At 45.9% G+C, this 23011-nt stretch overlaps 1 protein-coding gene across 1 annotated transcript in view; it reads left to right on the plus strand.

Moving 5' to 3' along the window:
- SENP6 (SUMO specific peptidase 6) overlaps window positions 1-23011 on the plus strand; it is a 165544-nt gene that overhangs the window by 98873 nt on the left and 43660 nt on the right. The window contains exons 9-12 of the mRNA XM_065402243.1: window positions 10913-11315; window positions 17029-17264; window positions 20320-20487; window positions 20918-20951. Of these exons, the coding sequence (XP_065258315.1) occupies window positions 10913-11315; window positions 17029-17264; window positions 20320-20487; window positions 20918-20951 (841 nt within the window). The remainder of the gene's footprint in view (window positions 1-10912; window positions 11316-17028; window positions 17265-20319; window positions 20488-20917; window positions 20952-23011) is intronic.

A 23011-nucleotide genomic window follows, 5' to 3' on the forward strand; every position in this document is an offset into this window, starting at 1 on the left:
TTCACGTAACTGAAGTTGTGTAAGTTAGATCAATTTACCATGGTAGTGTAGACCAGCCCTTATATTCCCCTATCTCGATGACTGGCTGCTAGCAGCATGATCCAAACAGGAGGCTCAAGTATCTACCTCCCTGCTGCTTCTACTGCTCTCCTTCCTGGGGCTGAGCATCAACAACAAAAAATTGACATTAGACCCCACACAGTCCCTAGAGTTCATTGGGCCATGCATCAGTGCGGTCTCTGCATGTGCCTACCCTACCAGAGGACAGATTCCAGACCCTGTTAGAACTGATTACTATGGTGACTTCCAGTCCTTCTGTTCCTGCCAGAACTTGCCTTTCCCTTTTTGGCTACATGACGATGTGCACATATGTCACCTCCTTCGCTTGTCTCTGCTTTCTCTGTGGTTACAGAGAGCCTATTCTCCTACGAACCATTCCATGGACCTTCTACTGACTATCCCATTCACACCACCACCACCACCACCACACACACCCAAGATTCTCATCTTGTTTTCAGTGGTGGAAGGACCAATTCAATTTTGCACCAGAATACCCTTCCTTCAGTCTTCCCCATGCACAATGATCATCACAGATGCATCACTCAATAGATGGGGTGCCCACATGTGCTAGCACCTGACACAAGGAACTTGGACCGCTCAGGAATCCAGCATGCACATCAAAATCCTGGAGCTTGGGGCAGAAAGGAGTGTGTGTCGTGCATTTCTCCTGTCTATCCACTCCCGTCGAGTTCTCATCATGTTAGATGATACCACCACCATTTACTACATAAACAAGCAAGGGGGCACAAAGTCGCCAGTACTTTGTGCAGAGGCGGTTTGCTTGTGGAACTGGTGCATCGCACACAATATCCTGTTTTCCGCATCTTATCTTCAGAGGACTCCGAACATGATTGTGGACTCTCGCAGCAGGAAATTCGTGACCAACCACAAATGGGAACTTCACAACTCTGTAGTCAATGACATTTTTGACTGATGGGGAACTCCGATCAGGGACCTCTTTGCCTCCCACACCAACAGCAAATGCATCCAGTACTGCTCCAGGGAAGGGCTCTGCACCGGTTCCCAAGACATTGTCCTAGTCATATGCTGGTCGGACCACATCAATTATGCCTCTCTTCCTCTACCGCTCCTGTCCCATATCCGCCACAAGATCAGACGGGAGAGAGCTATGGTCATCCTGATCGACTTGTTCTGTCCTCTTCAATTCTCGTTTTCCCTCTTCCGGATGTCAGCATGTCCTCCGTTTCTGCTTCTGGCTTTTCTAGAACTGCTCATGCAACTCAACGGCAGGATCAGACACATCGATCCACAGGCGCTGCTCTTTAGAGCTTGATTTTTGGATGGGTATCTTCGCTAGAACTGAAGTGTTTGTCAGCAGTACAAGTAGTATTCTCAAGTAACAGGAAAAATCCATGAGGCAGTCAAATCGAGCCAAGTGGCAATATTTCGCCTCCTAGGCCCAGCAGAAGGGTCTTGCTCCTGGGGCTGTGGGTGTTCCTTTCCTTTTGGGATATCTCCTATTGCTGAAGGCCTTGGCACTCGCTCTCAACTCCATCAAGGTGCATGTAGCAACCATTAGTGCTTTTCACCCCCCGTGGAGGAGACCTTTGTCTTTATGCACCCCTTTGCTGCAAGGTTCTGAAGGGTCTCTTATGAACTTATCCTCCCATTCAATCTATCGCTCCCAAGTGGGATTTCAACTTTGTCCTCACGGCATTGATGAAATCGTCCTTCAAACTTCTGGCTTCTTGCTCACTGTCTCTCCTCTCCTTCCTGGTAGGTATTATTTCTGTGAGAAGGGTAGGCAAACTGGGGGCCATGATGATGGACCTCATCACCCTTCACCACGTTCCATAAGATGCACCTCAAGATTCTGCTAAAGCGGTTCCTTGCTTTGACCTCAAACAAACCATTCACTTACCTGCTTTCTTTCCAAATTCGCACTCCTCAGAGGAGGAACAGTGCCTTCACTTCCTCAACATGCAGAGGTCCCTGGCCTTTTACCCGCAGAGGATGAGGCCATTCAGGAAGTCCCCTAGACTGTTTATTGCTGTAATGGAGAGGATTAAGGGGCAAGCCATATTCACTGAGCAAATTTCTAAGTGGGTTTCGGGGTGCATTATGTTCTATCGATTATCTGAACTGTCTCCACCCCTTGGGGTACGAGCTCACTCCACGAGAGCACAGGCATCCAGTATGGCCACGCTTCACAATGTGCTGCTTACGCATGTATGTAGGGCGGCCACAAGGAGTTCAGTACATACCATTTCTTCCCATTACACCTTGGTTCAAGACTCTGTGACAGATGTCTCATTCGGCGTGGCTGTTCTCTGCTCCACAGTTCTGTCATCTTCCTTGCATCTTCCTCCTAACTAGGTACTGCTTGTTAATCACCATCAGTGGAATATAATTGAGACAATCACTCAAAGAAGAGGAGGTTACTTACATGTAACTGGAGATTCTTCGAGATTTGTGGTCCTTATCTATATTCCAATCTCACCTTCCTTCCCCTGTGCTGCGGATTTCTTGGTTCACGGTACAGAAGGAACTGAGGGTGCAGTCCATTCACTCCGTCTTTTATTGCCTCGGACAAAACCATGAGACTGACCACATGCTTGGGCCAAACGACACTACTACTTTCAAAATCTCCGGCTCCAAATGCATGTTGCATGCGTATAACCCTCAGTGGAATAGAGATAGAGGAACCACATATCTCGAAGAACCTCCAGTTACAAGTAAGTAATCTTCTCTTTCTGATGATGTAGCAACAGAATGGTCAGAGTCTAAATTATTTCAATCATTTCCCATACTTGAACATGATCAGTTATATTTTGACAAACCTGAAAATGCCAGTAATTTGCAATACTTGTTTGTGTTCCATATAAAATAGTAATAATATTTGTGTGTTAGTATTTTAAAACAAAAGGAATCTGCTAAACAAAAGAGATAACTCTTTAGTGTTTCAGACAAAAGAGAATAAAAGTTATTAAAAAGATACATAAGTGCCCTCCTTGAGATGGTAGTTTTCCATAGATATTGATCTGTAATATAATAAAAATTAATCTGTTCTTCAAGTTCTTGCTCATGTTGATTCCATTCTAGGTGTGTGCGCTCCCACGTGCACAGCCGTTGGAGACATTTTGCCTTAGCGGTACCCGTAGGGCAGCTGTGGTGCACTATGGAGTGCCGTGCTTATGGTGCGGTATATCAGGCACCCCTGACCCTGTGCCCTCTCAGTTCCGACTTACTGCCCGTGGTGGTCAGTCGGAGTGCCTTCCTTGCTCTTCAAGGAATTGAGGTTACTTTCTTTGAACTTTGTGCCTTTCGGCTTTGTATATAGTTATCTTTAGTGTTAAGTACCTGTTAATTGTGGTAGTTAGTGTTAGTAGTTAGGTCCCAGCATAGACTTTGTGCCCTGGTCTTTGGGCTTTAAGCCTTGCGACTCCTGTAACAGGCCTATGCCTATTAGCGACCCTCACGGCATCTGTCTCAAGTGCCTGGGGGAAGCACACGTTAAAGAGTGGTGCCGCATTTGTAGGAACTTCAAGCCTTGCACGCAGAAGGAGACACACATCAGGCTTGGCGTCCGCCCTCCGCCTGGTGTTCAAGCCATCTCGGCATGAGTCTCCCAGCACCTCGGCATCGGCAAAGAGCACCATTGGCACTGGTGCCCTCCTGGCACCGCTCCACATTGCCGGTGCCAAAGAAAAGGCCTGAGAAGTACGGTTCCCCGGCATCAGCGAAGAAGGCTGTGAGCAAGGAGCTGGCCCCGAGCTGCCTGCCTACACCAAAGCCCTGCAGTTGGCCCTCCCTGGTTGGGACAGTCTGCCTGAAAAAGGTCCTTTGACTCCTGTGAGTGAGACTGGACCTTCTCTCCTGCTGGCACTGACGCCTTTAAAGGCCTAGGTGTCAAAGGAGCACAGCCTCCGCCTGCACAACCAGCGCCACCAGTGCTGCAGGCTTCGTCTAAGGCTCCCCAAGAGGGCAAGTTGGTCGATAAGGCTCCTCAGTGAGCAGCTGGTCGCCAATGATGTCATTGAGATCGGCGATGGCTTACCATCGGTCGCCAGCTCTGCGGTCACGGTCGCCATAGTCTCGGCACATCTCGCTAGGAGGGAGGCGCCGGTCCCCATATTACTGGCGCTGGTCACTGTCCCGAAGATCATCGTCCTGGCACCATTCCGGGTCACTGACACCGTGGGAATGATCTTCTTCCCGCCTCCAGCCTCCTCGGCACAGCACCTACTCACCACGCTATCGGCACCGGGCTCCTCGGGCGGGGCACAGATGTCTGGTTTCAGTGGTCTCTAGGCGGACCCAGGCCTCGTAAGTCCCTCTGTGGTCTCTGGAAGGGGGCTTCTCTGGTACCGAGGGCCGCTTCAGCCCGTCACCCCGGCCTCAGCGGTGGGACTGGGCATCGGAGCCAACAGTGGTGGCAGCTGGTCAGTGGCAGCCAGGACAGTGGCCTGCTCAGTGGCAGTGTTGGAACGCCAGGGGTGTTCCAGTCATGGTAATGCCCCCATCAGTCCACTCATTGGCCGCTGCTGTGGAGCAGTGGCCACCGGCATAGTTGTTGCTGGGCCCGGCACTGGAGGAACACCTGGTGGCCAAACTTCAAGAGGCTTTGCCTACCCGCAAGCCATCCTCCCCAGTGGAGGAGGAGGAACAGGTTCCCCCCTCCGCCCATACAGTCTTCCTCGTCCTCCCCCGATGAAGCAGTCGCGGGCCCATCCAGCACCAGCCCGCCTGATCACTTTAAGGACCACCAGGCCTTGCTCCGGTGGGTAGCCGACAATCTAGGCTTACAAGTGGAAGAGATGGCTGAACAGGAGGACACTCCGTTTAAGGTCCTGTCAGCCTCAACCCCTGCCCATATAGCGCTGCCAGTGCATGAAGGGGTCCTCAAAATTGCCAAGGCCATTTGATAGATGCCCTTCTCCATCCCTCCTACCTCAAAACGAGCCGAGAGAAAGAACTTTGTTCCTGCAAAAAGTTTTGAATATCTTTATAAACCCCTCCCTCCTTCTCTCCTGCCCCCTCCTTCCCCCCCCCCCCCCCAGCTCATTGGTAATCTCAGCGGCCAAGGAAAAGGAGAAGCAGGTGCACTTTAGTTCCACCCCAAAAAACAAGGAGGCCAAGCAGCTGGACTTGCCGTTGAATAAATTTTTCTTCCGAACAAGTCTACAGTTTTGGGTGGCAAACCACCAGGCCCTCCTGGGCCGCTATAACTTTAATTTTTGGGACACACTCCATAAATTTAAGGAGTCCCTCCCGCAGGAGCAGGCCCAGGAGTTTGGCACTCTCGTGCAGGAGGGCACCTCACCGGCCCGCTGTGCCGTGCAAATGGTGTGGGATGAGGTGGACCCAGGGTGGTGGCGTCTGCAGTGGTGATGAGGCGCAGCTCCTGTCTTCAAACTGCTGGACTCTCCCAGGAGATGCAGACCTCCATTCAGGACCTTTCCTTTGATGGAAACGGTCCGTTTTCTGATCAAACGGATGTGAGGCAGCATAAAGTAAAGGACACCGAAACAAACCTCTATTCCCTGGGCATCCACACGCTGCAGTCAACGCGTAAGACATTCCGGCTGCCTCCACTGCCAAGGTTGTGGCAACCTGGTTCCGGACCTGCCAGGAGAGGGGATATGGACACCAGCTTTGGTCGTCGCCGCCCTTCTGCCTCCTGCTTGCCCACGCAGCCTTGCCAGGCTAAACATTCGACGGGGCAGAAGCGCCCGTATTGATGGAGCGGTTGAGAGCGATGCCCCAGCCAATTCCCCGGATCCACCACCTTTCCTCAACTGCCTTTTCCCTTACCACTCAGCCTGGTTGAGAGTTACATCGGACCGTTGAGTCATGGACATAATCGCTCAGGGCTATACCCTGCAATTTTTGCCCACCCCTCACTTCCCCATCCCTCTTCAGGGACCCTTCTTACGAGCAACTCCTCGCTCAGAAGGTCGACAACCTTCTGCGTCTGGGGGCCATGGAGGACGTTCCTCGGGACATGAAAGGAAGGGGGTTCTATTCTTGGTACTTCCTAATCCCGAAAGCCAAAGGGGGCCTCCGACCTATCCTGGACCTGCACCACTTCAACAAGTCTCTCCAGAAATAGAAGTTTTGCATGGTCTCCCGGGCCTCCATCATCCCCTCCCTGGTTCTGGGAGACTGTTACGCTGCTCTCGACATAAAGGACGCTTTTTTCCATATTTCTATATTCCTGGGGCACAGGCGCTTCCTCTGTTTTTTGGTGGGAGCACACCATTTCCAGTTCATGGTGCTGCCCTTTGGCCTCTCTTTGGCCCCCAGGGTGTTCACAAAGTGCATGACGCTGGTAGCAGCTTACCTCAGGTGTCGTGGGGTCCACCTATCTCCGTACCTCAACGACTGGCTCATCCAGGACAGGTCTCCAGATCAAGTGTGGGGCAGCCTCGATCTGGTATGTTCCACCTGCTGCGACCTGGCCCTGTTAATAAATATAGAAAAGTCAATGTTAGTGCCAGTCCAGCACATAGAGTTCATCGGAGTTGTTTTAGACTCCATGCAGGCCAGGGCCTTCCTACTGGAAGCGCACATTCGGGCCACGTTGGACCTGATCTCCCATCTGAAGAACCACCTGCTCTCTACGGCCTACACCTGCCTATGGCTGGTGGGTCATATGGCCGCATGCACATATGTGGTTAGCCATGCTCGGCTCCGCCTACAGCCCCTACAAGCATGGCTCGCCTTGGTCTACGTTCCCAACAGACATTTCCTGGATCGGATGGACAGGGTACCAGACTGTGTCCTTTCTTCCCTCAACTGGTGGCTAGATCCCTGATTGGTGCTGCGGGAGTTCCCTTCGTGACTCCGTCCCCATCACTGACTCTGGTATCCTATGCCTCAGATCTGGGATGGGGAGCCCATCTGGGCGAGCTCAGCACCCAGAGCCACTGGCTGCGGGACGATCTAACCCTCCATATCAACGTCAGGGAGCTTAGCGGTTCGCTTAGCCTGCCAGGCCTTCTTCCCCCACCTAAAAGGCAAGGTAGTGCAGGTCCTGACGGACAATACCGCCGCGATGTATTACATCAAAAGGCAGGACGGGGACAGGTCTTCGGTCATCTGTCAGGAGGCCCTCAGCCATTGGAACTTTTGTGTGTGGCATGCCATTCATCTGGTGGCCGCCCACCTACGTGGTGCCAAGAACGTTGTGGCAGATCGCCTCAGCAGAGCCTTCTCATCTCGCCACGAATGGTTGCTCCATCTGGAGGTGGTCGGCCTGATCTTCTGCAGGTGGGGGAGTCCCCAAGTGGACTGGTTTGCTTCCAGGCAGAACAGGAAACGTGTTCTGTTTCCTGCAGAGCAGGGACAAGGGATCCCTGTCAGATGCCATCTTGATACATGATCGCGAGCGCTGATGTATGCCTTCCTGCCGGTGCCCCTAATTCACAGGGTCCTGATAAAAGTGAAGCAGGACAGGGTGAGCATCATCCTCATAGCCCCAGTGTGGCCTCGCCAACACTGGTTGGGCATGTCGCTCAGTCTTTTGGCATCCGCCCCGCTGCAGCTACCTCTTCAGCCGGATCTGCTGTCCCAGAACCATGGCACAGTGCTGATCCGAACCTGGCGGCGCTGCACCTGACAGCATGGCTACTGCATGGCTGAATGCGGATGAGCGACCATGCTCTGCTGGGGTCCAGCAGGTCTTGTTCACCAGGTGACCTGCCTGGAAAAGTGGAAATGATTCATATGTTGGGCCTCGGATTGACAACTTCGGGTCTCGGAGGCCCCGCTGCATCATGTCCTGGCCTATTTACTGCACCCAGAGCCTGTCGCTCTCTTCGGTTAGTCTACCTGGCGGCCATTTCGGTGTTCCACTCTCCATTTCAAGGCAGGTCGATTTTTGCCCATCCTATGATGGCACGATTCTTAAAAGGTCTGGAGCACCTCTACCTGCACATCCAGGACCCGGTCTCCCCCTGGGACCTGAATCTTGTGTTGTCATGGCTCAAGGGCCCTCCCTTTGAGCCCCTGGTTTCGTGCTCCTCCTGCTTCTTTCTTGGAAAGTTTATTTCTTGGTTGCCATAACTTTGACCCTCAGGGTGTCTGAGATCAGGGCGCTCACTTTGGAGCCGCCCTATACATTCTTCTACAAGGACACGGTCCAGCTGCGTCCGCACCTGTCCCAAGATCGTCGCCCAGTTTCATGTCGGTCAGAACGTGTAGCTAACGGTCTTCTGCCTCATGCGTCGGATGAGGAACGCAGACTGCATACCCTGGATGTCAGACGGGTGCTGGCCTTCTACATAGCTAGGACCAAGCCATTCCGCAAGTCAACGCAGCTGTTTGTTGCTGTCGTGGACAGGGTGAAAGGTTACCCAGTGTCTACCCAAAGAATTTCATCTTGGATCGCGGCCTGCATCTGTTACTGTTCTGAGCTGGCGAAGGTGCTCCCGCCAGCGATCGTGACGGCTCACTCGGCTAGGGCACAGGCATCGTCAGCAGCCTTCCTAGCATGGGTGCCGATCCAAGAGATCTGTTGGGCTGCTACCTGGTCATCCGTCCACACGTTAACATCTCATTATGTGCTTACCCAGCAAGCTTGGGATGACGCTAGCTTTGGCAGAGCAGTGCTGCAAGGTTGTGAACTCTGAGCTGGCTTCTGAGGAGTCTGCTTGTGAGTCACCTAGAATGGAATCGACATGAGTAAGCACTCGAAGAAGAAAAAATGGTTACCTTTCTTTCATAACTGTTCTTAGCAACTTGTTGCTCAAGTCCATTCCATTACTTGCCCTTCTGCCCCTCTGTTGGAGTTGTTGGCAAGAAAAAAGTGAGAGGGCCTAGGCCGACAGAGCTTGATATACTGCGCCATGAGCGCAGCACTCCAGAGGGCGCTGCAGCTGGCCCCATAGGCACCGCTAAGGCAAGTCTCGGACGGCCATGCACGTGGGTGCGCACACACCTAGAATGGAATGGACATGAACAACGCATCTCAAAGAACAGTTACGAAAGGTAGGTAACCGTTTTTTGTTGCCACTGGAAAAAAATGTCTGACTTCGTTAAACTTTCCTTTTGGATGGGAGAGTTAATATTCCCTTTTACTTTCTTTTACCTAGTTAGGTTAAATTTATTTGTAATGTGACCTGTTAAATCTAAAAGGCTTAAAAGAACTTTTAACTTACTTTACTTGTTGACATTTTTCAAATATTTATTCTTTCAAGCCACAAACACAGAACCATTTGGTAAATATTATGAGTGAAAGAGCATCATTTGGGGTAACTTGACAGAAGAGGTACAAGCACTCAACTATCCATTCCTGCTGATATATTGGTAATTAATAAGGACTGTGCATAGAGAAGTAAAACTGCCATTTTGGGTTTTGTTCCGGTCAAGTGAAGACGGGAAGGGGGAGGAGTTTTCAGTACAAAAATATCCAATGATTGGAGGAAAAACTAGAATGGAAAAAAAAAATTTAGAAGAGCCTCCTTGCACATGAAATGAGAAAAAGGCACAATTTCATGCTAAAGATCTAAAACTTCTACTTGCAGTAAATTGATTTTCTATCAAATGTCATGAACATATATATTTTTTTCATCCTTGGACCTTTTAGCATTTTTCTGTCTTCTAGTCAAATGAATGCACTGGAGGATATACATAATGTATGTGCATTTCAGTATATTCAGTACATAATGTGTGTAATGTAGTTATGTCAAATATTGTGTTTACTCTTAAAGCTAGTGAGCCGTTTAAACAAAGGTGGTATTCTTGTTTTCTATTTCTGTTTCAATTGCAAGACTCATATTAACTGCTAAATATGGTGAATAATTTATTATCGGAGAGAATTCTGTTCCTGCAATGAATTTAAAATGTCAAATGGTTACATGGCTGAGCATAAAAAGAGAGAAGGTAACGTCCTGACCTCAGTGAGGACAATGGCAAAACTCCCATTGGGTGAAATCCTGACCCAGTCTTTGCAGCTCATTCTATGTGAGTGCAACGAGAGTGCTGTGCCACATGATACCATTGTGTATACTCTATATGCCAGAGATGTTTAAAGAATGGGAAAAAAAAAACAAGTGTGTGTGTGGGGGGTGGAATATGTCTATAGAGTAAGGTGCCTTAGTTTGCATGAATCCTACTGTGCAGGTTGAAATACTAGAATAAGTGTTGGAGGAGATTAGATTAGTGAGTAGAGGGCACATGAGACAGTCAAAGATACATAAATGGTGGTGATAAGATTTAATATATTGTGTGGATTTTTGCTAAGTTTTAATTTATTTTGTGCTACTTAGGATATAAAACAAATGCACAATAAAAATAAGGCGAAAGTACCATCTACTTAAATAGCCTGTTGCTTTCAAAGAGAGCCTAATTCTAGCAAGGTTCAGTGGTGGGTGTATCCTCAGCATAGCTCATGCTGAGACATCATATAAAAGATAAACTGACACCTTCTACTTTGAGACATCTGAAAGATAATTATTGTTGAAAACTACTATTTCATGTTTCATTGCTGTGTAGAATTCTGGGCTGCAAGGAGGGAGAGTCTCAGACCTTAGGCTCCAGCCCAAGCCTGGAAGTCTAAACTGCAATGAAAAAGGCCTTCAGCCAGAGCCCTGCGAGCCCAAGTTGGGTGGCATGGGACAGCCATGGGTGTCTAGTTGCAGTGTAGACATACCCTTTGACTCCCACTTAAAAAGCAAAACAAAAAAGTCAAGCTACTCTTTAATGCTTGCTTTAGACTTGCGTTCTTTGTGATATTGCTAACATAACATACATAGGTCTGAGTGATTTGTTTCTTTTAAATATACGTTTCAATTGCAAGATTAAAATCTGGGTTTCTGTTGTACCTTTTTCTACAAATGCCAAAACCACATGTGTTGTACTTATTGCCGTTTTTTTTTTTTTATTCAAGGATTTGGAACCAACTGATTATTCCACATTTTGCTCAGGCTGTGAAAAGACAAATGAAAATCAGACCAAATGCCAAAGTTATGGAAATGTTTTCTGTAAGGATTTGCAAAGACGCTCCAAACAAACTGTGACATTAAGTGAATCTCTGAGACCTTTATTGCGATCTTCAATACATCAGAATTCAACAGGGCAAAAATCTCCAGGTACAGGATTGAACACACAGAAGTTCTATGGCTCTGCTGGTGGGAAGGGTCCAGTTGATATCATACTGAGTCGTGATATTCTAGGACATTCTATGTCGCGACCGAATGGAAAAGTTGGTCTCTTAACTGGGACAAAAATTCCTAAAAGTTCAGGAAACTTAAGACAGAGGAATACAAGACCATCTGAACTAAATGATCCGAGTAAGTATGCTTTTATATAGCTAGATATGATTTGAACTTGCCAAATACCCAAGAATATCCTATAAGAATGAAAGATATTTGGTTCCATTTGTCTCCTGCCAACTATTTGGAATCTTTTGCTGATCTTGTTTTTTTTTGTTTTTAATTTTGCATTGTTCTGCGTTTTAGAGGTACCTTATGAGTACAATAAAATATGATGAATGTGGAAAATCTAGTAGTTTCTTAATATATTTAAAAATACTAGGCATGCTGCTGATAATTGAGTCTTAATTTCTAAAGAGTATTCCTGCTGAGGATGCATTACTTAAGCTTGAAAAAGGGAAGGTGGTTTTTTGGCTTCTCCCTCTCCTTTGCCCCTCACATCCAGGTGATGTCACATTTTGCTGTTTCTTTCTGCATAACATTTCTAAAATCAAACCTTTTTAATTTAATCTACATGGTTGAAGTTCTCTTGTCCAAATACTCAGCTCATGTCTGGACTGCAGCAGCCTCTTCATACTTACTTTGTCTTCCCCAATGCTTACATCACTACCCTCTAGTCCAATGTAACATGTACCTGTGAAGACAATATTCCTTATCCATTGCTCTGACCATGTCCACCCCCCCCATACCTTTGAATTAATCCCATTGAATGCTTCCACATAAGATTCAAACTTACTCGCTGAATGGTGTACAGGTCCGTAGGGGTGAATAGCACAGAGAGAGAGGTTAAGCAGCTTGCTTAGGCCTGGTCTACACTAGGAGTTTATATCGAATTTAGCGCCGTTACATCGAATTAACCCCGCACCCGTCCACACCACGAAGCTATTTAATTCGACATAGAGCTGTCTTAAATTCGACTTCTGTACTCCTCGAAAACGAGAGGAGTAGCGCTAAATTCGAAATGGCAATATCGAATTAGGCTAGGTGTGGATGGAAATCGACGGTAATAGCTCCGGGAGCTATCCCACAGTGCACCACTCTGTTGACGCTCTGGACAGCACTTCGAGCTCGGATGCTCTGACCAGCCACACAGGAAAAGCCCCGGGAAAATTTGAATTCCTTTTCCTGTCTGGGCAGTTTGAATCTCATTTTCTGTTTGGACAGCGTGGAGAGCTCAGCAGCACTGGCAACGATGCAGAGCTCTCCAGCAGAGATGGCCGTGCAATCTAATAGAAAGAGGGCCCCAGCATGGACTGATCGGGAAGTCTTGGATCTCATCGCTGTGTGGGGCGATGAGTCCGTGCTTTCAGAGCTGCGCTCCAAAAGAAGGAATGCAAAGATCTACGAGAAGATCTCTAAAGCCATGGCAGAGAGAGGATACAGCCGGGATGCAACGCAGTGCCGCGTGAAAATCAAGGAGCTGAGACAAGGCTACCAAAAAACCAAAGAGGCAAACCGACGCTCCGGATCCCAGCCCCACACATCACGTTTCTACGAGGCACTGCATTCCATCCTAGGTGCGGCCGCCACCACTACCCCACCAGTGACCGTGGACTCAGAGGATGGGATACTGTCCACGGCCGGTTCCTCGTCGGAAATGTTAGCGGACGGGGAAGATGAGGAAGGAGATGAGGAGGACGAGGCAGTCGACAGCGCTTGCACCACTGATTTCCCCGACAGCCAGGAGCTCTTCATCACCCTTACCGAGATCCCCTACCAACCATCCACAGCCGTTACCCCGGACACCGAATCAGGGGAAGGATCAAGCAGTGAGTGCTTTAAACATCTAAACATGTAATTTTAACATAACTGGTCCACCGTGGTAACACACGTTCCCACGCCATGAGTCCAGTAAGTAGTCTGGGATCATGGCACGGCACAGCATGGCGGCATACGGCCCTGGCCTCTGCATGGTCTCCCGAAGCATTCTTCCCCTCTCGCTCTCCGAGATCCTCATTAGAGTTATATCGCACATGACGCCCTGCTTTAAATTAGGGAGGGGAATGTTAGTATTGGGACTGCTTTACAGCCACGCGGTGGAGGCGGCAGAGGGGCAGCATACAGTGATCTTTCCCGGGGACAGCCGCGAGGTGGTGGGACAGGGGCAGAGCTCATGCTTCCCTGATTGCTGCCAGCAGAGAGTGGCCTTGCATTCAGTGCGAAAGGAGCCCAGTGCTACTATTACATTTTTAAGCTGCCACAAGTCTACGGCTTACCATGTTTTCCTGCAACAAAAGTAGAGGTGTCCTGCCACGCTTCTCTGATCGCAACTGCAAGACCCCAGGCACTGAAGGCGAGGGCCGAAAATTCGACCTTGTCCTGTGTGCGCATGTGAAAGGTCCAGTGCATGGTGTTGTTCACAGAGAAAGACTATGTTCTTTGTTAGCAACTTCATTTATCTGTCTCAGGAATTTACTCCCTTTTTCCCATTCCCACAGACACATCTGCGACTGTCTCCCAACCCAGCCTGGCATCACACTCCCAGAGGCTAGCGCAGATTAGGAGAAGGAAGAGAAAGACGCGTGAAGACATGTTTTATGAACTTATGGAGTGCTCACGAGAGCAGGCAGCCCAGACGACACAGTGGAGGGAGAACTTGTCACAAATGCACAGAGCAGTCATGGAACGGGAGGAGAGGTGGCGCCAGGAGGACCAGCAGGCTACTCGAACCCTGCTTGGACTAATGAGGGAGCAAACGGAGACGCTCCGGCGCCTAGTGGATGTTCTGCAAGACCGGAGGCAGGAGGACAGAGCCCTGCTGCTGTCTATCTCTAACCGCCCTCCCCCGCCACCAAGTCCCACACCCCCCTCACCAAAAGTCCAAAGAAGGAGGGGCGGCAAGGGCCGTTAAAACTTTCAGTCGGCCCCTGCACACTGCTGCAGCAATGGAAGGCTCTCGTTCCAAAGTTTGAAAAGCCCTTTCCTACCCATCTCACAATAGCCCACGTCCAAGTTTCCTCCCCCCCTTTTCATGTGCGGTTCATAATAAAACATCTGTTTCTGTTAAGTACTGTTTCCGAGAGTGTCTTTTAGAGGGGATTCTGTCTGAAGGGGGGGAAGGGGTTTGTTACTTGGACAGGACAGTCACCTGTAGCAGGCTACAGAGGCGGGGGCAGGTCCAGCATCAGGACACATACACAGTACAGTCACCAGTTACCCTGGTCAGTCTGGGAGGCGGTTTTCATGTTCTGGGGTGCGAGGGGGTTGATCTGTGACTTTGTGGCGGGGGAGGGCAGTTACAGATCTTCTGCCGCGGTCCTTATCCTGGATCACAGAGCCACGCAGCAGGGGATCTGTTACCCTCCGCCCCCTGCCAGAAAGTCACTTGGCCGACACATACATGCAGTCCCGCCCAGGACTGCTGGCAGGCTGCGTTGAAACAACCAATCCAGCACTGCGGAGCCTGTCATTCCCGGAGTTTAGAAGCATCATTTGCATCAAAACAATAAACCAGCCCCCCGCCACAGTCTGCGTCCCCGGTTTAAAACATTCCCGCGAAAACAGTAAGAAAGAGAACCTTGTTCAGTAACAAAACGGAACAGATTTTATTTGTTGGGAAGGTGGGGAAGGGGGTATGTAACTTGGAAGGATAGTCAACAGTAACTGGGTAAAGAAACGGGGGCAGGTTCAGTATCTGTGTCCACAAAGTGAACAGTCACTGGAGACCCTGCTCAGTCAGGAACCTGGCTTTCAAAGCCTCCCTGATGCACAGCGCGTCCCGCTGGGATCTTCTAATCGCCCGGCTGTCTGGCTGGACGTAATCAGAAGCCAGGCTATTTGCCTCAAGCTCCCACCCCGCCATAAAGGTCTCCCCCTTGCTCTCACACAAATTGTGGAGCACACAGCAAGCAGCTATCACAATGGGGATATTGGTCTCGCTGAGATCACAGCGAGTGAGTAGGCTTCTCCATCTCCCCTTGAGACGGCCAAAAGCACACTCCACCACCATTCTGCACTTGCTGAGCCGGTAGTTGAATAGTTCTTTCCCTGAGTCCAGTGCGCCAGTGTAGGGCTTCATGAGCCAGGGCATTAGCGGGTATGCAGGGTCCCCGAGGATGACTGTAGGCATCTCCACATCCCCAACAGTTACTTTGTGGTCCGGGAAGTAAAGACCTTCCTGCAGCCGTCTATACAGACCAGAGTTCCTGAACACCCTAGCGTCATGAACCTTGCCAGGCCATCCAACGTAGATATTGGTAAAACGTCCCCGATGGTCCACCAGTGCTTGCAGCACCATGGAAAAGTACCCCTTTCTGTTGATGTACTGGCTGGCCTGTTGGTCCGGTGCCAGGATAGGGATGTGAGTCCCATCTATAGCCCCACCGCAGTTTGGGAATCCCATCTCGGCAAAGCCATCTCTGATGAGCTCCACGTTTCCCAGGGTCACTACCTTAGATAGCAGTAGCTTGACGATTGCCCTGGCTACTTGCATAACAGCAACCCCCACGGTAGACTTGCCCACACCAAAGTGGTTAGCGACGGACCGGTAGCTGTCTGGCGTTGCGAGCTTCCAGAGGGCTATGGCCACTCGCTTCTGGACAGTCAGGGCTGCCCGCATCCGGGTGTCCTTTCGCTTCAGGGCAGGGGACAGCAACTCACACAGTTCGAGGAAAGTCCCCTTCCGCATGCGAAAGTTGCGCAGCCACTGGGATTCATCCCAGACCTGCAGCACTATGTGGTCCCACCATTCTGTGCTTGTTTCACGGGCCCAGAATCGCCGTTCAACAGTATCAACAAGACCCAGTGACAGCGAGATGTCCTGGGCGCTGGGTCTCATGTTCTCAGAGAGGTCGGAGCTAGTGTCCGACTTCATGCCGTCACGGTGGTGCCGTAGCCTCCTCTCATGATTGATCTGCAGCTGCCTCTGGTACAGGTGGAGGAGAAGCTGCGAGGCGTTGAGAACTGCCACAACTGCAGCGATGGTCGCAGCGGGATCCATGCTCGCACTGCTGTGGCGTCCGCGCTGTCAGTAATCAGAAAAGCGCGCGAACTGATTTCCCACCGGCGCTTTCAGGGAGGGAGGGAGGGAGGGCGTGAGTGACGGACGGATGACGACAGGCGCCCAAAAGCACCCTCGACACATTTTTTTACCCAGAAGGCATTTGGGGCTCGACCCAGAATTCCAATGGGCAGCGGGGACTGCGGGAACTGTGGGATAGCTGCCCACAGTGCACCGCTTCCAATGTCGACGCTTGCCCCGTTAGTGTGGACTCACAAAGTCTCACAAAGTCGAATTACTGTCCTTAGTGTGGACACACACGTTCGACTTAGTAATATCGATTCCACATAGTCGAATTAACTAAAATCGAAGTACTCTCGTAGTGTAGACAAGGCCTTACAGCCACATAGCAGTGCCAGAATTAGAACTTGCAGAGTTTCTGGTTCCAGTCCCATGCTTAGTGTACTGTATCATGCTGCCTCTCAAATTTAAGTACCTTGAGCTGTGCTCTGGATGGTAATTTTTTTTTAAATATTTGCCAGGGCTCCATTGCCTTTTAAGAATGAACCTTTCCAGCAAAAGATAATTAAATTGGGCCTAACTCATATTGATCACGGCTAATTCCGTACTGAACAGGTTTATTTGTCTTGACCACGAAGTTGGTATTTCCACTTCCACTGATGGTGGCAAAGTAAATATTAATAAAGAAAATATGTTGAAGAAATTGATGCAGATGACATTTGATGTTCTGTGTTTTAGCTATCCAAAAAGAGAAAAGCCACTAAATAGTCATTTAAAAAAAATATTACATACATCAAACATTGTATTTTGTATTTAATATTTGCTTCCTAGTTATTTTGTCCAGTGACGACGAGGAGGATGACGACGACAGTGGCAGCACTAACAGAATAGAAAGCACATCGCCTCGACCCGCAGATTCAGCCCGTTCTTCCCCAGCGCCTTCCACAGGAAAGGTGGAAGCAGCATTAAAGGAAAATACTTCTGGAATAGAACAGAGATTAAGTACTGTTGCAACGGACACAGAAATTGCCATCACGTTACCAAGAAAAGCAAGAATGAAAGATCAGGTACTCAGTTTAAATATTTTTTTATTTTTTTTTTTAAAATAAACCTCTGTGTATAAAATTTCAGATAGCGAATGAGAAATTTAAAGGTGTATCCTACCAGAAGTTGTCATAAGTGGTCTTTATTTGATTACTTTTCACCTTGGACAGTTGGTCAAGTATTCTCCTCATTCATACAACATTGGAAGCCTAAGGAAACTTGTTCAATATATGTAGATATTTATGCATTTAGGGATGTGTTAAAAAATCATACATTCTCAACATTCTTTGTGTTTAATGCTGAACAAATTATCTTTCTATATAATTAGGGACCTGTTCTTCCATTGTGGGATGTGAAGTGGTGTATAATATTTGTATGCATTAATGGAAGGATAATTTTTAGCATTAAATTTTTTAAACATAAAGGGACACTGGGCAAGGATGATGGTCCTTAAAATTAAATACTTTGACAACTGTCCCAACTAATAGCACTTATTTTAAGGATTTCATGGTGGGGATTTTTGTTTTTTAGTTGAGCACCACTGCAAGAATTGGATAAACAAAGACAAAAAATGCACCATGAGCAGACTCCTTTAGTGCTGTCAAAGGGGACAGCTTTCACGGTATGTTAATTTAAAGACTTAACAACCTTGACAGTGATCCTTTAAAAAATAATAAATAAATAAATTCCCTATAACAATTGGTGTTCAATTGATGATGGTGCTGCTTAAAGCTCTTTTGGGTCACTTGTACATTTGAGTTATTGTCAATTAGGTCCAGCAGCTGTATGACTACATTGCAATTAAATACCCACAGCTGGCCCATTTCAGCTGGCTGGTGCTGCAGGGCTGTAAAATTGTGGTGTAGACATTTGGGGTTGGGCTGGAGCCCAGGCTATGGGAACCTTCCCCCTTTGTGGTGTCGCCCCGAAAGTCTCCACTGCAGTTTTATAGCCCCATAGCCCAACCCCCACAAGCCCAAATCAGCTGACACAGGGCAAGTGTGGGTGTTTAATTACAATGTTGACATACTCCAAGTGTACTTGAGATAGTACACCGGATGTCAGATCCAAGTTGGAAGTGTTTGAAAGTGTGTGTTGTTTAGAACACTGAACTAGTGGTATAGATTTCAGCATATTACATTCATATTCAAGAAGTCAGCACTCCTTTGTGGAAATTTACTAGGCTACATAATATGCTCTGTTTGATTAACTTTTAAGATGGCAAGGCCTGAAGTTAGGGTCACGAATACAATTCTTCCATTTCAGTTCTTCTAATACTCTTCTGAAATTACATAAGGAAATAATTGAAAACACTTCATTGAAACTCATTGGAAGTTAGGCACTTAAGTCCTATTTGAGCCTTTTGAAAACCTCCCCACTGTCTTTCACTGCACCACCTCATATTCCTTTTCACTCACTTTAAAGAACGAACTGCTAACATCCGAGTTTTACTGAACACTTTAGAGTGAGTGAAATAAAGACAGAAAATTGTTGGCAAATTAGATGTGGGCTGAAATATCATCAACATTGAACATACTTACAGTTTTAGCCATGACAGAAGGAAACTACCATTAACTGTGTCTGTTACAATGCTTGTAGTGTTGACATAGCAGTGTTGATCCCAGGATATTGAGAGACAAGGTGGGCGAGGACCTGAAGAAGAGCTTAAACTCTTGTCTCTTTCACCAACAGAAGTTGGTCCAATAAAAGATATTCCCTTACCCACCCTGTCTCTCTGTTAAATTAGGTATTTATCATAAATCCTGCAAAAAGCTAACCATCTTTCACTCTATATACTCTTAATACTGAATCCTTTAGCCCTTCACACTGATTGCCTGAGTACGGCTATGGTACTTAATATGTGAATGTTTCATATGGCAAGAACTTAACTGCTATATTATAAACAGATATAGTGTATACCAGTTGATTAGAGTTCTATTTTATACTTTTCTGACGAAAACAAACGTATTACAGGTTTCACCTACTAGCACTAGCTAGGTTCCGACAGGCAAAATAAAATGTCTTCATGGGTAATACTAGTAGCAAAATGTTTGTTGTAGCTATTCCTGTACTAGACCTACTTTGGTTATTTAATTTTTTTTATTGCACTTTTAATTCAAAGGATCCCAAAGTGCATTATGAACTATGGCCAAAAATGATTAGTAACTTAGCTTAGGTAGTTATTTTTCAAGCTCTTAGTACCTTTTTACAGCAGTGTAGTCATTTTTTAGAACTAAAAAGAGAATATCAGCACTAAACATGAGATGAACACAGAAAACTGTTCAACAGAACAGAACAAAGTAAAAATTTGTAAGTATCATTAAGATTGAAAACCTTGTCACTTGACAGTTAACGATCAGCTTTCCTTCTAAAAACAATAGTCTAGAATTGTTCTACTTGAAAATCAAAGCAGACACATCTCTTGAGCTAATGCATCACTTCAGCTTCACTAGATTCTTTGAGTTGAAGCCAATCTCCAAATGTCTTATATCAGTGCTCAGCTTCTTCATTCTGGAATCTGCCCTAAAAATCTAACAGCTCACCGACAGAGGTCCCCTGAGGGTTTCCATGGTTATGTATGATCTCTCTTCTGGAATGTTGTGATCCTGGTAACATTCTCATGTGCTATACTTCAAGAAGAATAGTTCTGCACTTTCACAGTCACCCAAAGAATGTACTAATAAAACCAAAAAGAACATTTTGAGGAAGGAGAGAAGCAGTCTTGAGCATGTCAAGCAGCACCACACTTCAATGCAGTAGTGTAATTATGTTGTTTTTTGGCAACTCCAAAAGCACTAATCACAATTCATAATTGTGGCAAAATGTACACAAATAGCACTAATAGTTACCTCTGTAATCTGGTTGCATTAACAAAATACTTAAACTTTGTTTTCCTGATTTTGATGTCAGCGGAAATTCTTGGGGGAATAACAGCCTTTATACCGTTGGCATCCATATTATGTAATCCTATTTATCTATGCAAAAATGGGTGAAAATTAAGTTGTTACAGTGTAATGGGTTTCTGCATTAACAGCAAATTGTAATGAGAAATTCTGATACTTGAAAATTACTTTGCAGTTTGGCAACATTGTATCTAACACACCAGTAAAACGTCGTAAAGTTACTTCTCAAGAAATAACTGATGCTGTACCTATAAATTACCAAAACTCCTGGGAAAGCGTCATTCTACACTGTCGAAGTATACGAATAGGAACCCTTCGAAGAATGGTTGTGGAACCTGTGATTGTAGGTACACTTCTGCTTTGTCAGTCCTCTTTTCAAATTAGGGTGAGGGTTGTCATGTTGGAATATTAATAAGTAGCAATAATCTCTTTGGTTAGAAGGCAAAAGTCATGTGTATGTTTTTTTCAGGGTATTTTAAACCTTTTAAATGAAAGCCAAAGTAAATGCAGAGAGAAATTCTGTATATGTTCAACAGTCAGGCTGACAAACAGGGACATTAACATATGGAAGATGCTCATTTCTTTAAATTTGGTTTAAAAATATACTGCATTCAGTCTTGAAGTCAGTTTTCTTAAAACTTGGTTTTTAAAAGTTGGGGTTTTAACTCATATTTTCTAAAGACATGAAGGCTTTTGGGGGGCTTATTTGGGTGGAAGCATGGGTTATGGAATTCCAGCAATATATAATACTAATATAGTTGTATCTTTCACAGTTTTGCCTTGATTTTATCAAGATACGTCTTGAAGGTCAGTTCTTACTTTCTTTCTCCTTGCAGAAATTCTTCGTAAAGAAGTTGGGCTTTTGTTTAGAAATGGTTCAAAGCTTTATTTTTGATTTTTGATTTTTTTTTAAATGAAGTAAAGTTTTCGCGCGTGTGTGTGCGTGTACATATATGTGTGTGTATATATATATATATATATATATATATATATAAATATTTGTAACAGTAAGTTATACTAGATCCCTTTTTCCCACAGACAGCAACTAATATAAAAATCTGGGATATGTATATAATTGTCCTTGATATCGATTGGTAATATCTGGAGCACTAAAGAACTTTGGTCATATAAATAGTCTGTCCACCAATAGCAGGGACTGACTTATTTCAGTATAATCTATGCTTACCCGGGAGCAAAAAAAACAACAACATTCGGTTGTTGTAGAATAGACACAATTACATGATCATAGATTTTTCCTAGTTGTAATAGTGACTGTTGGCGTGCATCTTACTCTGAGAGCGGTTGCAGTCACACCTGGCAAGGATGATACTAGCAACACTTTTTTATACCTATACCTTTTAACACGTTCTCAGCTCATTTCAACAAGATGAAAATAGCAAGCTCAGCAAGAGAGTAAATTATTGTTTTGGTTGCTGGTTATCCTCCCTATCTGCACCCAATTCATCCTCTTCAGAATTTTTTTCCTTTTCTTTTGTCTAGCGAACAGTTTGCATATTTCATGTCCCAGAGGAGGTAGGACTTTTTTTTTTATTAATTGTTAGTGACTTAATTTGGGGAATCATAAGGCTGCAGATATTCCCTTTATGCATAAACTCTGTTTTCCTCTCCTAATCTTTGTACTCTTTTTGACTATGGTTCAAAGCTAAGTTCTGGGGAAAATAAGGTTTCCCTCCTTATGAAATAGTCATTCTTGTGAAAGACTTTCATGTAAATGTTGACAAATGATAATGGTTCAGTATTTCCACATTTGTTTCTTCCTCGATATATGCAGTAAGGCCCTATACCACAAAGAACTTAAGCATCGGTCAGTGGAACTACTCAAGTGTTTAAAGTTAAGCATGTGCTTTGCTGGATGGGGACCGTAACACTTTGACATTTGTAAAGGAAAGTCTCTTAATATACATTCAGTAGTTCAGGAATCATCACCTTCATATATGAAACGAGATCTGGATATTCCTTTTCATCAGAAATCTTATTAGACGTGGTAGAAAAGCTTCCACCTGTTTGTTTTTTTTGTTTTTTTTTGTTTTTTTTGTTTTTAATGACTATTTTGACAGAACAAATTTCCCTGGGAAACGTCAATTTTTGACACCCCAAAATTTATTTTCATTTTTTAAAAAAACCTGAAAACTCTTTTCAAAATTTTGTTTCAGCAGTCAGTTTTTCAATTAGAAAATAAAAAAATTAATTGATTTTTTTTCTTGGGGGACAAAAAAAATTCCCAGCCAGCTCTTATTATTACTTCATAATCTGAGACCACATTTAGTTTTCAAACAACTTCAGATATTTCAAGATAAAATTTCTTGTGAATTTTATTTTCAGTAAATTATTACAGGTTTTATTACAGTCTAGCCTGTGTCTACAGTTCATTTATCTTCTTCAACCTTGTAGTCATAATTTAGATTTAGGGATATATCCTGCTGAGTAAGTATTTAATCAAACCTTTTTTCTTTTCCTTGGATCTTTGAGATTTTCCTTGGAGCATGAAGTCATAATACTGACTAGGTTTCCACAGGGAAAAGCTGTGGTTTTGAACATTCTCTCTGTACTTGTTTTAACTATGTATTTGTATGTATCTCCATGGAAGACTGTCTCAAATTTCTTCTCTCCACTTTGCAAAAACACCCGGGTCTTACTAGCCTTGCTCCTGTTCCCATATAGCACTAGCAGGTCTTCATCTATCATTAGAGAAAGAAATGGCCATCTTATCACCAGGTTTACTTGGGTGACATTGGTCAGTGGAAGAACAGAGAGGCGGAGGAGATAAAAGATTAAAATATAAATATATATTTCAATCTTTTATCTCCTCTGCCTTTCTGTTCTTCCACTGACCAATGTGTATATCT

Source organism: Emys orbicularis, chromosome 3 (assembly GCF_028017835.1).
Source record: "Emys orbicularis isolate rEmyOrb1 chromosome 3, rEmyOrb1.hap1, whole genome shotgun sequence".
Classification (NCBI taxonomy): domain Eukaryota; kingdom Metazoa; phylum Chordata; order Testudines; family Emydidae; genus Emys; species Emys orbicularis.